The sequence below is a fragment of the Coregonus clupeaformis genome, chromosome 26 (genome assembly GCF_020615455.1).
Source record: "Coregonus clupeaformis isolate EN_2021a chromosome 26, ASM2061545v1, whole genome shotgun sequence".
Lineage (NCBI taxonomy): Eukaryota > Metazoa > Chordata > Actinopteri > Salmoniformes > Salmonidae > Coregonus > Coregonus clupeaformis.
Window position 1 is genome coordinate 34,987,806 of NC_059217.1, and position 16,686 is coordinate 35,004,491.

At 44.8% G+C, this 16,686-nt stretch overlaps 1 protein-coding gene across 1 annotated transcript in view; it reads right to left on the reverse strand.

The window, feature by feature from the left end:
• The window catches only part of LOC121540085 (dual oxidase 1), a 37,992-nt gene that overhangs the window by 15,563 nt on the left and 5,743 nt on the right, over positions 1 to 16,686 (reverse strand). Inside the window, exons 6-15 of the mRNA XM_045207828.1 lie at positions 14,440 to 14,530; positions 14,087 to 14,189; positions 13,524 to 13,696; positions 13,078 to 13,253; positions 11,928 to 12,046; positions 11,191 to 11,331; positions 8,838 to 8,948; positions 7,509 to 7,711; positions 7,235 to 7,420; positions 162 to 387 (exon numbers count right to left, since the gene is read on the reverse strand). Of these exons, the coding sequence (XP_045063763.1) occupies positions 162 to 387; positions 7,235 to 7,420; positions 7,509 to 7,711; positions 8,838 to 8,948; positions 11,191 to 11,331; positions 11,928 to 12,046; positions 13,078 to 13,253; positions 13,524 to 13,696; positions 14,087 to 14,189; positions 14,440 to 14,530 (1,529 nt within the window). The remainder of the gene's footprint in view (positions 1 to 161; positions 388 to 7,234; positions 7,421 to 7,508; positions 7,712 to 8,837; positions 8,949 to 11,190; positions 11,332 to 11,927; positions 12,047 to 13,077; positions 13,254 to 13,523; positions 13,697 to 14,086; positions 14,190 to 14,439; positions 14,531 to 16,686) is intronic.

Below are 16,686 nucleotides of genomic sequence, written 5' to 3' on the forward strand. Positions count from 1 at the left end.
GAGCGACAGCTGCCTCTGATTGGGAATCATACCCGGCCAAACATAGATATAGAACAACTAGAACCTAAACATAGATATACATAACATAGAACTACCATAGACATTCACACCCTGACTCAACAAACAAGAGTTCCATAGGTCAGGGCGTGACACCTACTCACCGTTCATGAAGATTACGATGACATCAAGGAACTCCTGGAAGGAGAGGTATCCGTTTCCATCCTTGTCGGCAAGCGTGAACATGGAGTCAACAAAGAGAGAGTCCGGTTTGAGTCCCAGGGCGTCGGCAAACTCAGTTCCTGTCAGCTCAGTCTCCAGGGCTTCACGGGTCTTTCTACAGGATGCACCACTCAGGTCCCTGGCATCACACTTCTCTATCTCCAGGACCTGAGATGGATATATTTTTTATTGAACCTTTATTTAACTGGGTTGTCCCATTGAGCCAATACATACAGCAGGGTTCTTCAATTCCGGTCCTGGAGGGCCGAAACACTTCTGTTTTTATTTTTTATTTATTTATTTTTTTCACCTTTATTTAACCAGGTAAACCAGTTGAGAACAAGTTCTCATTTACAACTGCGACCTGGCCAAGATAAAGCAAAGCAGTGCGATAAAAACAACAACACAGAGTTACATATGGGGTAAAACAAAACAAAGTCAAAAATACAACAGAAATACATATATATACAGTGTGTGCAAATGTAGCAAGTTATGGAGGTAAGGCAATAAATAGGCTATAGTGCAAAATAATTACAATTAGTATTAACACTGGAATGATAGATGTGCAAGAGATGATGTGCAAATAGAGATACTGGGGTACAAATGAGCAAAATAAATAACAATATAGGGATGAGGTAGTTGGGCTAATTTCAGATGGGCTGTGTACAGGTGCAGTGATCGGTAAGGTGCTCTGACAACTGATGCTTAAAGTTAGTGGGGGAGATAAGTGTCTCCAGCTTCAGAGATTTTTGCAATTTGTTCCAGTCATTGGCAGCAGAGAACTGGAAGGAATGGCGGACAAAGGTGGTGTTGGCTTTGGGGATGACCAGTGAGATAAACCTGCTGGAGTGCAGACTACGGGTGGGTGTTGCTATGGTGACCAATGAGCTAAGATAAGGCGGGGATTTGCCTAGCAGTGATTTATAGATGGCCTGGAGCCAGTGGGTTTGGCGACGAATATGTAGTGAGGACCAGCCAACAAGAGCGTACAGGTCACAGTGGTGGGTAGTATATGGGGCTTTGGAGACAAAATGGATGGCACTGTGATAGACTACATCCAATTTGCTGAGTAGAGTGTTGGAGGCTATTTTGTAAATGACATCGCCGAAGTCAAGGATCGGTAGGATAGTCCGTTTTACGAGGGCATGTTTGGCAGCATGAGTGAAGGAGGCTTTGTTGCGAAATAGGAAACCGATTCTAGATTTAACTTTGGATTGGAGATTCTTAATGTGAGTCTGGAAGGAGAGTTTACAGTCTAACCAGACACCTAGATATTTGTAGTTGTCCACATACTCTAGGTCAGACCCGTCGAGAGTAGTGATTCTAGTCGGGTGGGCGGGTGCAAGCAGCGTTCGGTTGAAGAGCATGCATTTAGTTTTACTAGTGTTTAAGAGCAGTTGGAGGCTACTGAAGGAGTGTTGTATGGCATTGAAGCTCGTTTGGAGGTTTGTTAACACAGTGTCCAATGAAGGGCCAGATGTATACAAAATGGTGTCGTCTGCGTAGAGGTGGATCTGAGAGTCACCAGCAGCAAGAGCGACGTCATTGATATACACAGAGAAAAGAGTCGGCCCAAGAATTGAACCCTGTGGCACCCCCATAGAGACTGCCATAGGTCCAGACAACAGGCCCTCCGATTTGACACATTGAACTCTATCTGAGAAGTAGTTGGTGAACCAGGCGAGGCAGTCATTTGAGAAACCAAGGCTATTTAGTCTGCCAATAAGAATGCGGTGGTTGACAGAGTCGAAAGCCTTGGCCAGGTCAATGAAAACGGTCTCCTTTTATTTCTACCTGGTAGTTAATTGCACTCACCTGGTGTCCCAGGTCTGAATTAGCCCCTGATTAGAAGGAGAGGATGAAAAACAGAGGTGTTTCGGCCCTCCAGGACCGGAATTGAAGAACCCTGACATACAGCATGTCCAGGGTTGGCGAGTAATGGATTACATGTAACTGATTACCAAAAAAAACGGTAACTGTAATCCTCTACTTTACCAGCAAAAATATTGTAATCAGATTACAGATACTTTTGAAAAACTAAATGATTACTTCTAGGATTACTTTTAAATTCAGAATGGATGTTTGCGGGAAAAAAATATTTGACACCTTTCTGTTTTCTCAATGAAATTCTAATCAACCATTCATTCATACATTGTTGTGCCCCTGGCCTGAGAGGATGGAAGTTCAATATGTAGCTAGATGTAGAAGGCTAATGTTAACTAGCTAACGTTGCCCATGAATGGAAGTTAGGCTAGCGAGCAAACATCTTAGCCAGGTAGCCTAGGACAACACAAAATAAAAGCGTGTACTGTATGACAGAGTCATAGACCGTTTCGTCAACATGAAAGAGAGGAGGATGGCATTGGTGTTTCTCTACAAGTAGGGTGAGTCAACATGTTTTCTACTTGCACGCACACACACACACAGAAAACAGAACCATGGAAAGCTACATCATATTTAACTTGTTGATTGGGCTAAATGGTTTTTGGTAACTTTTAGTTGTGACTGTATTAGACTAAGCAGAGGTGATTTGATGATGTTGAAATGTTGAAGTTGAAATGGTGTTGGAATAGTGGAGGCAGCTCCTGTTTACCTTGTTTGACCATGCTGTAGGTCATGTAACTGTCTGTTACTGTACATGCAATATGCTTTGTGGACTTCACCGGACAGAGGTTGCTATCCGGTTTTGTGATTAAACAAAGGTGTGGTTGAATTTATTCTGCCACTGCCACATTTTGTTTTTTTGTGTATTATTTCTTACATTATTAGTCCAGAACGTTTTTTTTGTGTTATTACAAACAGCCGGAAAGAACATTTGGATCGCAGAGCGGCGGTAACTCACCAGCATTACGACCAGGAATACGACTTTCCCAAATTGGATCCTTTGTTCGTACCCCCCAGGGCAATTGAACTTATCCCAGAGGCTGCTCCAAGATAGCAGATATTTGGAGTGGACTTCTAGTCCGACTCAGGAGGCGCGCACACCATCCACCACTTCCGAGTATATTACTCGATAATGTTCAGTCTCTGAACAATAAAGTAGACGATCTCAGGGCGAGGATCTCCTTCCAGAGAGACATCAGGGACCGTAACATACTCTGTTTCACGGAATCATGGCTCTCTCCGGATATACTGTCCCCGTCCATACAGCCAGCTGGGTTCTCAGTACATCGGACAGACAGGAATAAAGAACTCTCCGGGAAGAAGAAAGGCAGTGGTGTATGTTTCATGATTAACTACTCATGGTGTGATTGTGATAACATACAGAAACTCAGGTCCATTTGTTCACCAGACCTAGAATACCTCATAATCAAATTTCGACAGTATTACCTCCCAAGAGAATTCTCTTCGGTTATAGTCCCAGCCGTGTATATTCCCCCTCAAGCCGATACCACGACGGCCCTCAAGGAACTACACTGGACTTTATGAAAACTGGAAACCACATATCTTGAGGCCGCATTTATTGTAGCTGGGGATTTTAACAAAGCAAATATGAGGAAAACGCTACCGAAGTTCTATCAACACATTGACTGTAGTACTCGGTTAGGGAAAACACTAGATCATTGCTTCTCGCCTTTTCGAGACGCCTACAAGGCCCTCCACCGCCCTCTCTTCAGCAAATCAGATCACAACTCCATTTTGCTCCTCCCTTCCTATAGGCAGAAACTCAAACAGGAAGTACCCGTGCTAAGGTCTATTCAACGCTGGTCTGACCTATCGGAATCCATGCTTCAAGATTGTTTTGATCACACGGACTGGGATATGTTCCGGGTTGCCTCTGAGAATAACATTGACGCTTACACGGACACGGTGACTGAGTTCATCAGGAAGTGTATAGGGGATGTTGTTCCCACGGTGACTATTACAACCTACCCAAACCAGAAACTGTGGATAGATGGCAGCATTCGCGCAAAACTGAAAGCGTGAACCACCGCATTTAACCATGGCAAGGTGACTGGGAATATGGTTGAATACAAACAGTGTAGTTATTCCCTCCGTAAAGGCAATCAAACAGGCAAAACATCAGCACAGAGACAAAGTGGAGTCGCAATTCAACGGCTCAGACACGTGACGTATGTGGCAGGGTCTACAGACAATCATGGATTACAAAGGGAAAACCAGCCACGTCGCGGAAACTGACATCTGGCTCCCAGACAAGCTAAACACCTTCTTCACCCGCTTTGAGGATAACACAGTGCCACCGACGCGGCCCGCTCCCAAGGACTGTGGGCTCTCGTTCTCCATGGCCGACGTGAGTAAGACATTTAAGCATGTTAACCCTCGCAAGGCTGCCGGCCCAGACGGCATCCCTAGCCGCGTCCTCAGAGCATGTGCAGACCAGCTGGCTGAAGTGTTTACGGACATATTCAATCTCTCCCTATCCCAGTCTGCTGTCCCCACTTGCTTCAAGATGTCCACCATAGTTCCTGTACCCAAGAAAGCAAAGGTAACTGAACTAAATGACTACCGCCCCGTAGCACTCACTTCTGTCATCATGAAGTGCTTTGAGAGGCTAGTTAAGAATCATACCACCTCTACCTTACCTGACACCCTAGACCCACTTCAATTTCCTTACCGCTGTAGTGTATTAGGATTATGGAATGTTGTTTATCTTAGTTCAAATGTAGCAGTTGTAGGGTGACGCCCCAGGGGGGATAGGTGATTGGACGAAAAAGGGAGCAACCCATTTATTGCCATTGTTTATAAGTATGGGCTAGACAAAGAGCGGGCAGAAGCATTCAGATTAATTTGGGACGGTGCTTCTCCAGACACCGCGGGTCTGTAACTCATGCTGAAAGCTTGTGATATGAATAAATCTTATGATCCAGGTTCAGTATGAGCGGACTCCTTTGTTCATCAGCAATAATTGCCAGCATTTACTCGATACGACACCGCCCCAATAGATCCATAGACGATGCAATCACCATTGCACTGCACACTGCCCTTTCCCATCTGGACAAGAGAAATACCTACGTCAGAATGCTGTTCATTGACTATAGCTCAGCCTTCAACACCATAATACCCTCCAAGCTCGTCATTAAGCTCAGAGCCCTTGGTCTGAACCCCGCCCTGTGCAACTGGGTCCTGGACTTCCTGACAGGCCGCCCCCAGGTGAAAAACAGCTTCTATCTCAAGGTACCACCCAGCTACTCAACCCTGCACCTTAGAGGCTGCTGCCCTACATACATAGACATGGAATCACTGGCCACTTTAAATAATGGCACACTAGTCACTTTAATAATGTTTACATACTACTTTACTCATCTCGTATGTATATACTGTATTCTATTCTACTGTATTTAGTCAATGCCACTCCGACATCGCTCGTCCTAATATTTATATTTATATCTTAATTCCATTATTTTACTTTTAGATTGGTGTATTGTTGTGAATTGTTAGATACTACTGCACTGTTGGAGCTAGGAACACAAGCATTCCGCTACACCCGCAATAACTTCTGCTAAATATGTGTATGTGACAATTAACATTTGATTTGACTTGATTTGATTTGAATATGGCTTTTTTTTCTGGCTTCCTCAGTGATTTTACCACCATGCACCGCTAACTGAAAGTAATCAGATTATGGTCCTAAATTTGGGTAACCCTAACGTTACTGATGTCAATTTTGGACAGGTAACTAGTAACTGCAACGGATTACATTTAGAAAGTAACCTACCCAACTCTGCATATGTCAGCATGGTGTCATTGTGATTGATAATGGTGGACACATTGAATAGCTCAGTGGATTAGATCATGTTAATGGTGGTCACATTGAATGGCTCAGTGGGTTAGATCATGTTAATGGTGGTCACATTGAATGGCTCAGTGGATTAGATCATGTTAGTGGTGGTCACATTGAATGGCTCAGTGGATTAGATCACTGTACACCAGGGTTGTGGATCCAGAATACAGTGAGGGAAAAAAGTATTTGATCCCCTGCTGATTTTGTACGTTTGCCCACTGACAAAGAAATTATCAGTCTATAATTTTAATGGTAGGTTTATTTGAACAGTGAGAGACAGAATAACAACAACAAAATCCAGAAAAACGCATGTCAAAAATGTTATAAATTGATGGGGGTATTTTTCTGCTAAGGGGACAGGACAACTTCACCGCATCAAAGGGACGATGGACGGGGCCATGTACCGTCAAATCTTGGGTGAGAACGTCCTTCCCTCTGCCAGGGCATTGAAAATGGGTCATGGATGGGTATTCCAGCATGACAATGACCCAAAACACACAGCCAAGGCAACAAAGGAGTGGCTCAAGAAGAAGCACATTAAGGTCCTGGAGTGGCCTAGCCAGTCTCCAGACCTTAATCCCATAGAAAATCTGTGGAGGGAGCTGAAGGTTTGAGTTGCCAAACATCAGCCTCGAAACCTTAATGACTTGGAGAAGATCTGCAAAGAGGAGTGGAACAAAATCCCTCCTGAGATGTGTGCAAACCTGGTGGCCAACTACAAGAATTGTCTGACCTCTGTGATTGCCAACAAGGGTTTTGCCAACAAGTACTAAGTCATGTTTTGCAGAGGGGTCAAATACTTATTTCCCTCATTAAAATGCAAATCAATTTATAACATTTTTGACATGCGTTTTTCTGGATTTTGTTGTTGTTATTCTGTCTCTCACTGTTCAAATAAACCTACCATTAAAATTATAGACTGATCATTTCTTTATCAGTGGGCAAACGTACAAAATCAGCAGGGGATCAAATACTTTTTTCCCTCATTGAGGTCATGAATGTTACCGTATTGTCGTCACCATATTACCGTAAACCTCTCCTACATCACCATATTACAGTAAAGCCTCTCCTAAATCACCATATTACAGAAAAGCGTCTCCTAAATCACCAAATTACAGTAAAGCGTCTCCTAAATCACCATATTACAGTAATTGTCTCCTAAATCACCATATTACAGTAAAGCGTCTCCTAAATCACCATATTACAGTAAAGCGTCTCCTAAATCACCATATTACAGTAAAGCGTCTCCTAAATCACAGTATATTCCGGTACCTTGGCGAAGGCAGTCCTGATGAAGGTCTCAACTATCTGAGCTCTCTGATCTCTGGTCACTGCCTCTCTCAGTAGCTCCTTCTCTGTCATGTCCCTCACTGCCAGCTCCTGTCCGCTGTCTGTCACCTCAGAGCGAAGGTGCCGGACAAACTCTCCACGCTGGCCCTCGTCCTCAAAGTACAGCACCTGGGGACAGACCACAACAAGCAGAGTTTACACACACACGCAAACACACACACACACACACACACACACCACTCTCCCATCTACTCACCAGGTCATACTCTTTGGGTACTTTCAGCAGCAGAGCCCTGCGGTAATGGTCACTGGATAGAAGGACGTCCAGGTGGGTCTGGGTACCCAGGCTGAGTGACCGTAGAGCGGGTCCAGACCGGTCAAACACCTGGAGTCTCCTCCTATCATCGATCAACAGACTGACTGGACACAGGGGCTTCTTAGGGCCCTGCCACTCACAGGCTAGAGGAGAGGAGAGGAGAGGAGAGGAGAGGAGAGGAGAGGAGAGGAGAGGAGAGGAGAGAGAGGAGAGGAGAGGAGAGGAGAGGAGAGGAGAGGAGAGGAGAGGAGAGGAGAGGAGAGGAGAGGAGAGGGAGAGGAGAGGAGAGGAGAGAGAGGAGGAGAGGAGAGGAGAGGAGAGGAGAGGAGAGGAGAGGAGAGGAGAGGAGAGGAGAGGAGAGGAGAGGAGAGGAGAGGAGAGGAGAGGAGAGAGAGAGAAAGAGAGAGAGAGAGAAAGAGAGAGAGAGAGAAAGAGAGAGAGAGAGAGAGAGAAGGGTGTGTGAGAGAGAGAGAAGGGGGTGAGAGAGAGAGAGAGATGGACATCAGAACCTTCCCAGTGTTAAGGTGTGCACCCTATTACCATATTCACACTCTCATGCCTATCCAAACCGTATTGTGATGGCTCTGATATGTTCTGTTGACATTGTCCTTCCCAGCATAGTTCCAGCAGCAGCCATGGTGTGGATGTGTAACCAGGCCAGCTCAGTACAGCTCAGCTTGGCTCGGCTCAGTAGTGTGAAAAGAGAAAAGCACACCCGTTCTAACATGACACACACCCGACCTACACAGAGGGGGACGATTCTGTCATAACAAAGACCACCTGACACACACCCGACCTACACAGAGGGGGACGATTCTGTCATAGCAAAGACCGCCTGACACACACCCGACCTACACAGAGGGGGACGATTCTGTCATAACAAAGACCGCCTGACACCTGACACACTGTCACGGATTCAGCCGAGGCTGCTCCTCCTCCTTGCTCGGGCAGGCTTCGGCGTTCATCGTCACCGGAGTACTAGCTGCCACCGATCTATGTTTCTGTGTTCTACTTGTCTTGTCTTGTCTTGATTGTTCACACCTGTTTCCCATTATCATTGATCACTGCCCTATTTAACCCTCTGGCTCCCACTGTATGTTGTGCGTGTTTTTTCATGTTTGGTTGTCGTCTGGTGAGCGGGTTTGTTTCCTCCCTGCGTGGAGGTTATGTTATTCGACGTTCCCTACGAGTAAAGTACGTTTTTCGATGAGCTCTGTGTCCTGCGCCTGACTTCGTCCTACCGCATCACACTGACATCCCGACACACACCTGTGATTCCAGCAGCGGGTTCCTCTGTTGTGTCGTCAGATCCTCTCTTCTGGAACTTCTTAAACTTGGACTTTCTGAAGTAGGCCACGACCAGAGCCATGAGGAAGCTCACTGGGAGGGGAACAACACATTCAACAGAACAATTATACAACAATTATACTGTAGCAATCACAATGATCCTGATTATTTGGTCTTAACATTTACATTTAGGATAATTTTATAAGGGAAAAAGAATTGTTTTGGGAATTTTTTTAATACTTTCAATGTTATTAATTTCCATGTCAGCTCTATGCCTGGAAATGCCCTTGTTCGGAGCAAAGGATACACATTTCAAACTTTCCAAAAAAGTGTTAACATTGAAATTAACTGTAAACTGGCAACAAAAAAAATGATATTAACTGGAAAATGATCGTATGTAGTTTCTTGCAATAGTCCTCTGTGACTTTAAAGAATATTTATCTAAAAACGTTGATTCCTTAAAGATGTGTCTGGAGATTTGGTTTACTCCGTCAGATTTGTCTAAAATCCTAAATGAATCAGGAATAAGCAGGGTCAGCTACACCATAAGGACCCCTTCTTCATGTCCTCATTACATGTAGTGCAACCAGAGCACTCATGGTCTGGAAAGTTCTCTACTTTTGATAGAGTTAAACAATATTGGAATCACCCTGGTCACAACCACAAACTGTCAACGCCATCTGCCTGATAGATTTAGATAGAATATGAATTTGGGTTCAAATATGTTACATTTAATTAGGTTTTAGAGTCAGAAAGCAACTGAGGAAAAACTCAATTGCTACTGTGTATACCACTTGAATTAAGAAGAAAAATGCAGTTTTTGTCAACTCCGTAAAACGTCAACTCCTTCAGATTTTTATTTAACGTCAAGAGTGCTGAAAGATATGATAGAATGTTGATTTTTATTGGTGATTTTCAAATAAATAATTTTCTATATTTTACAAATATTTGTATTGTACTTTTATTTTTTGAGACAAAAATATGTCTGTTTTGAGTATCTGTTGTCAACTTCGCCAGTGGCTTGCCAACTCCGTCACTGATGGCTGACCCCCTTAAGATCGATTTTTTTTGTCCATTTTCTGAAAAAAACATTGTAATCACTGTTCCTAAGGGATAATGTTATCCTTTATAAATGTTGTTTTATGTTCTACATCTAGAAAAACATGCCAAAATGCTAACTAAATTAGCCCTGGAGCATGTAATAGTGCTATAAAACAAAACAAAAAGAAGTTTGGAGATTTGTATTACATTTTTGAATAATCTAATGTTAGAATTAAACAATCAAGGCCTTTATTTATGTTGGACAATAATTGTAAAAAATGAAATGCCTTTTATGGTGTCTGACGGAGTTGACATAAATCCAGTTAGTATGTATTTTATGAAAAAATTAAATACATTAGGAGGTCGTGCCTTTACATGGTGTGATAGCTGATACTTTGGTCTATCAAAACATATATTTCATATGTTGTTAATGTTAAGAAAAATATTTGAGATTGTCCCAACTTTCAAAGGATCCCTGAGCTCTAAAAACAGCAACATGTTCTCTCAGCCTCATGGCAAAATGTGAAGAAAAAAAATGGCATGAGATTACCTATAAAAATTCACATTTTTCTCTCTGCCCCATGGCAACAAAAAATAAATAAATGGGGCCCTTGCTCAAACCTTGTGGGGGGCCCCACGAAACTGTGCTACGCCACTGATCAAGATCCACAGGGAAGTTCACCACGGCTGTAGTAGAATGGTAGATTTTCCTTGCAATATGAGTTTTTTATTTATTTTCTGTTATGTGTGATACAGAAATGTATATATGTGGTTGTTTTACCTATTTAGTTGAATTAACTGACTGTGAGTCACTCTGGATAAAAGAGTGTCTGCTAAATAACTTCATGTAAAATGTGCATGTTGTCACGAATTCAGCCAAGGCTGCCCCCTCCTCCTTGCTCGGGCAGGTTTCGGCGTTCGTCGTCACCGGCTTACTAGCCACTGCCGCTCCATTTATCATCACTCCATTTGTCTTGTCTTGTCTTGTCTTGTCAATCACACACACCTGGTACTCATTCCCTCATTAGTCTGTGTATAAGTGTTCCCTCTGCCCCCTTGTCCTCTGTGAGTGATTGTTCATTGTGAGAGTGAGTAGCTCGGTTGAGCAACTCTTTCCCTGTATTTAGCCAAGGTGGATTTTCCCCTTGTGCTAGTTTCGTTTTGACGCTTGCTGCTCAATATTCATGTACACTGAATAAACTCTGGATTTCGGTGTTTTACCTCCTGCGCCTGACTCTGTCATTCACACCTCATCACACATGTGGAGTCTGATTGGGTAATATCAAATACTGACCAACAGGAAAGAGGAACAGGCAGACGACTGAGATGCCAAAGCCAGTTTTGCTTCCGTCGTCAAAGTAGTTGAGCTTGGTGGCATTGGTGCAGGGGTGGAGCTCAGAGGTCGTGACCTGAGAAGGCTGGGGGCAAGGGTCACCTGTAACAGACAGGCAGACAGACAGGTAGCCAGATAGGCAGGCAGGCAGACAGACAGGGAGGGAGGCAGAAAGACAGGCAGGGAGACAGACAGACAGACAGACAGACAGACAGACAGACAGACAGACAGACAGACAGACAGACAGACAGACAGGCAGGCAGGCAGGCAGACAGACAGGTAGGGAGACAGGCAGGGAAACAGGTAGGCAGGCAGACAGACAGGCAGCCAGACAGACAGGGAGTCAGGCAGCCAGGCAGGCAGAGAGACAGGGAGACATGAAGACAGGCAGGGAGACAGGCAGGGAAACAGACAGAGAGACAGGGAGACATGAAGACAGGCAGGGAGACAGGCAGGGAAACAGACAGAGAGACAGGGAGACATGAAGACAGGCAGGGAAACAGACAGGGAGAAAAACAGATGAGGAGACACGTAGGCAGATAAACTGGTTACTGTAACTGCAGCACGTACAGTCAACATTTATGAGTTACTGGGAATACTATCATAGGTTACCTATTTATAATGTTTGAATTGCAGAGAATAATATCACGTATTGGCCAACCACAGAAAGATAACTTTAGGGAGGATATGATCTTTACCATCCCTCCAGAAGAAGACTCTCCTCTGTATGTCCTCAGCCTCTGCACTGGTGACTGCTGTAATGACATCATGAAAGGTCGTGTTCCGAATGGCCTGCACCTCTTCGGCTGTGAACATACTAGAGGAACAACCAGGATTGGTCAGATCAACAGGAAATGTTATGATAGTATCACCCAAACACTGAATCAATGCTGATCATAACTGACAGTAGTCTTGTGTTGCCTCAGTTCAAAGCTGATCATAACTGACAGTAGTCTTGTGTTGCCTCAGTTCAAAGCTGATCATAACTGACAGTAGTCTTGTGTTTCCTCAGTTCAAAGCTGATCATAATTGACAGTAGTCTTGTGTTGCCTCAGTTCAAAGCTGATCATAATTGACAGTAGTCTTGTGTTTCCTCAGTTCAAAGCTGATCATAATTGACAGTAGTCTTGTGTTTCCTCAGTTCAAAGCTGATAAAAACTGATTTTAGTCTTGTGTTTCCTCAGTTCAAAGTCTAGTTCTCCACTAGGCTATAGTTTATTTAATTAGTTCTTACGTTGTCAAAGGTATCCCTCCAGGCATTCATTTTACATTTACATTTTACATTTTAGTCATTTAGCAGACGCTCTTATCCAGAGCGACTTACAGTCAGTGCATTCATCTTAAGATACTGTAGCTAGATGAGACAACCACATATCACAGTCATTGTAAGTACATTTTTCCTCAATAAAGAAGTTATCAGCAAAGTCAGTGCTTGTAGGAAAAGACAAGCGCAAATAAAAAATAAATAAAAGTGGGGGAGGGGGTTACGATTGATATGTCTTTGAAGAGGCGGGGTTTCAGACGTTTTCAGAAGATGGGCAGGGACTTTGCTGTCCTAGCATCAGGGGGAAGGTGGTTCCACCATTGGGGTGTCAGGACAGAGAAGAACTTGGACTGGGCTCAGCGGGAGCTGACCTCCCTTTCGGAATGAACGAACGTGAGAAAGCCAGGAGCTGACCTCCCTTTCGGAATGAACGAACGTGAGAAAGCCAGGAGCTGACCTCCCTTTCAGAATGAACGAACGTGAGAAAGCCAGGAAATAAATCGGGTTCAACTGACAGTTACAGTTTCATTCGATGAATTAGTTTAATGTATGAGGTGTCTATATTTGACGTTGTTCCTTCCTACCCGTTCCGTGTGTTCTCGAACCAGAAGCGGTCCCCATTCCTGATGCGGTCGAACTGGTCCAATATGATAGAGGAGAAGACCGGACCAGGACCGTCCACAGACTCCAGGAGACCGCCAGGAAACAGCTCCAGTTTAGAGATATCCCCGTCATACAGGTCTGCTAGGTCCCTGAATAACTATAGATACGGTACAGGTAGAGACAGAATAGAGAGGGTATGGTAGGTTATTCACTCCATTATAGGATCTTGGGCCAGTGGTTTGAGTCCCCTCTCTCTGGCGTTTTAGTCATTTTGTGATTTATACGTAGGTGAAACAACCACATTCACTATCACGATCATTGGCAAGTAAAATCTAAACGGTCAGTGGTACATAAGGATTTAACAACAACATTCACAACACATACATAAGGCATTTTATAAGCAGTACGTAAGCAGTTCTGATCGTACCCGTGGGTTGGTGGTGTTGAGCCGAGGGTTTACGTCTCCCCATCTCTCTATAGGGGCCAGGCCCAGGCCCTCTCTGACCTGGTTGTAGCTGGGCAGGCCAAAGTCCCGGCCTCTCTGCACCGTCAGAGCAACCAGGTCCGACCGTGAGAACCGCAGAGGACCGTACATGTAGTCTGGTGGGGGGAGAAGAACCACGGGGGGGGTAAATATGAATCATGTATTATTGTTGTATTGAAAACACACCTTTTCTTAAAGTCACCAGGTATAATCCATTAAGATGTGGTTTTGATTTATCATGATGTGGTCCTAACGCATCATGATGTGGTTGTAATGCACCATGATGTGGTTGTAATGCATCATGATGCGGTCGTAATGCATTATAAGACTTGTCATAAGCAACTTCTTGTCCTCTTCATGTTGGAAGGCATATGTAAAACAAGGCCATTTCCCCCCACTGACCGTCTAACGCTAAAGTGAGAGGTCTCTGCCCTATGTTCCTGTAGACACAAATACATCTGAAAATATATCATGATGATGATGATGATGATGATGGTGATGATGACCTCTTAAGTCCTCCACAACGATGTTGTCCTCTCTCTCTGCGATCTGGGAGGCCATGCCCATAATCAGATGGTCTATATCTTGGCCTGACTTCAGGTTGGAGTTCTACAACAGACAATCAGAGAGGTTTGTTTGAAACAGGTCATTCAGTTTCTCTAATAGAAATGTCTCAACAAAGACGCTGTCTTGCCACCTCCTATAGCTGTTGGCTATACGGATCTGAGACCAGGCTACATGGAGGCTACATGGCAGACACTTGCACAGACAAAAAAAAAAAACTAATTGTAGAAACAATTTGACAGAGATGTTTCTTCCCAAACGTTTGGATCGATATATATTTTCTAGCAGGTTTTACCTGACGGTTCCAGAAGCTGTTGCACATGCGCATCGCTGACGACGTGCTCCCATCGATGTTGACAACCTTCTGAAAGTGACAAGTTCTGTTTCTGTAGCCAAGAGAATGTATGAAAAATTCATGATGACACAAATGACATGCAGCTGTTGAAATATGAATGCTGACACAAACACTGCATCTGGGACCATGTTTCTTAGTACAAAACAACAAATCAACCCCAACAGAGCATTACAGTGATATGTACTCTGCTAGCAATAGCGTACAGTATTGAGGTGAAGGGGTAGCCTGGTGGAAACATACAATACACGTGTTTTAATAGCCTGTTGAATCCAGCATGATCGCCTGATAGTTCACCATTCTGATTCCCTGATATGTGAAGTTCAAGTGGATTCTATTGGATTCTAGTGGATTCTAGTGGATTCTATTGTATTTTAGTGGATTCTAATGGATTCTAGTGGATTCTAGTGGATTCTAGTGGATTCTATTGGATTCTAGTGGATTCTAGTGGATTCTTGTGGATTCTGATTCTTTTGGAGGAGTTTATTCTCCAGACCAGGGCACTCCAACCTTGTTCCTGGAGAGATACCCTCCTGTAGGTTTCACTCCTACCCTGTTCCTGGAGAGATACCCTCCTGTAGGTTTCACTCCTGCCTTGTTCCTGGAGAGATACCCTCCTGTAGGTTTCACTCCTACCCTGTTCCTGGAGAGATACCCTCCTGTAGGTTTCACTCCTGCCTTGTTCCTGGAGAGATACCCTCCTGTAGGTTTCACTCCTACCCTGTTCCTGGAGAGATACCCTCCTGTAGGTTTCAATCCTACCCTGTTCCTGGAGAGATACCCTCCTGTAGGTTTCACTCCTGCCTTGTTCCTGGAGAGATACCCTCCTGTAGGTTTCAATCCTACCCTGTTCCTGGAGAGATACCCTCCTGTAGGTTTCACTCCTGCCCTGTTCCTGGAGAGATACCCTCCTGTAGGTTTCACTCCTACCCTGTTCCTGGAGAGATACCCTCCTGTAGGTTTCCACTCCTACCCTGTTCCTGGAGAGATACCCTCCTGTAGGTTTCACTCCTACCCTGTTCCTGGAGAGATACCCTCCTGTAGGTTTCACTCCTACCCTGTTCCTGGAGAGATACCCTCCTGTAGGTTTCACTCCTACCCTGTTCCTGGAGAGATACCCTCCTGTAGGTTTTCACTCCTACCCTGTTCCTGGAGAGATACCCTCCTGTAGGTTTTCACTCCTACCCTGTTCCTGGAGAGATACCCTCCTGTAGGTTTTCACTCCTACCCTGTTCCTGGAGAGATACCCTCCTGTAGGTTTCACTCCTGCCTTGTTCCTGGAGAGATACCCTCCTGTAGGTTTCACTCCTACCCTGTTCCTGGAGAGATACCCTCCTGTAGGTTTTCACTCCTACCCTGTTCCTGGAGAGATACCCTCCTGTAGGTTTTCACTCCTACCCTGTTCCTGGAGAGATACCCTCCTGTAGGTTTTCACTCCTACCCTGTTCCTGGAGAGATACCCTCCTGTAGGTTTTCACTCCTACCCTGTTCCTGGAGAGATACCCTCCTGTAGGTTTTCACTCCTACCCTGTTCCTGGAGAGATACCCTCCTGTAGGTTTTCACTCCTACCCTGTTCCTGGAGAGATACCCTCCTGTAGGTTTCACTCCTGCCCTGTTCCTGGAGAGATACCCTCCTGTAGGTTTTCACTCCTACCCTGTTCCTGGAGAGATACCCTCCTGTAGGTTTCACTCCTACCTTGTTCCTGGAGAGATACCCTCCTGTAGGTTTTCACTCCTACCCTGTTCCTGGAGAGATACCCTCCTGTAGGTTTTCACTCCTACCCTGTTCCTGGAGAGATACCCTCCTGTAGGTTTTCACTCCTACCCTGTTCCTGGAGAGATACCCTCCTGTAGGTTTCACTCCTGCCCTGTTCCTGGAGAGATACCCTCCTGTAGGTTTTCACTCCTACCCTGTTCCTGGAGAGATACCCTCCTGTAGGTTTTCACTCCTACCCTGTTCCTGGAGAGATACCCTCCTGTAGGTTTCACTCCTGCCCTGTTCCTGGAGAGATACCCTCCTGTAGGTTTTCACTCCTACCCTGTTCCTGGAGAGATACCCTCCTGTAGGTTTCACTCCTGCCCTGTTCCTGGAGAGATACCCTCCTGTAGGTTTCACTCCTACCCTGTTCCTGGAGAGATACCCTCCTGTAGGTTTCACTCCTGCCCTGTTCCTGGAGAGATACCCTCCT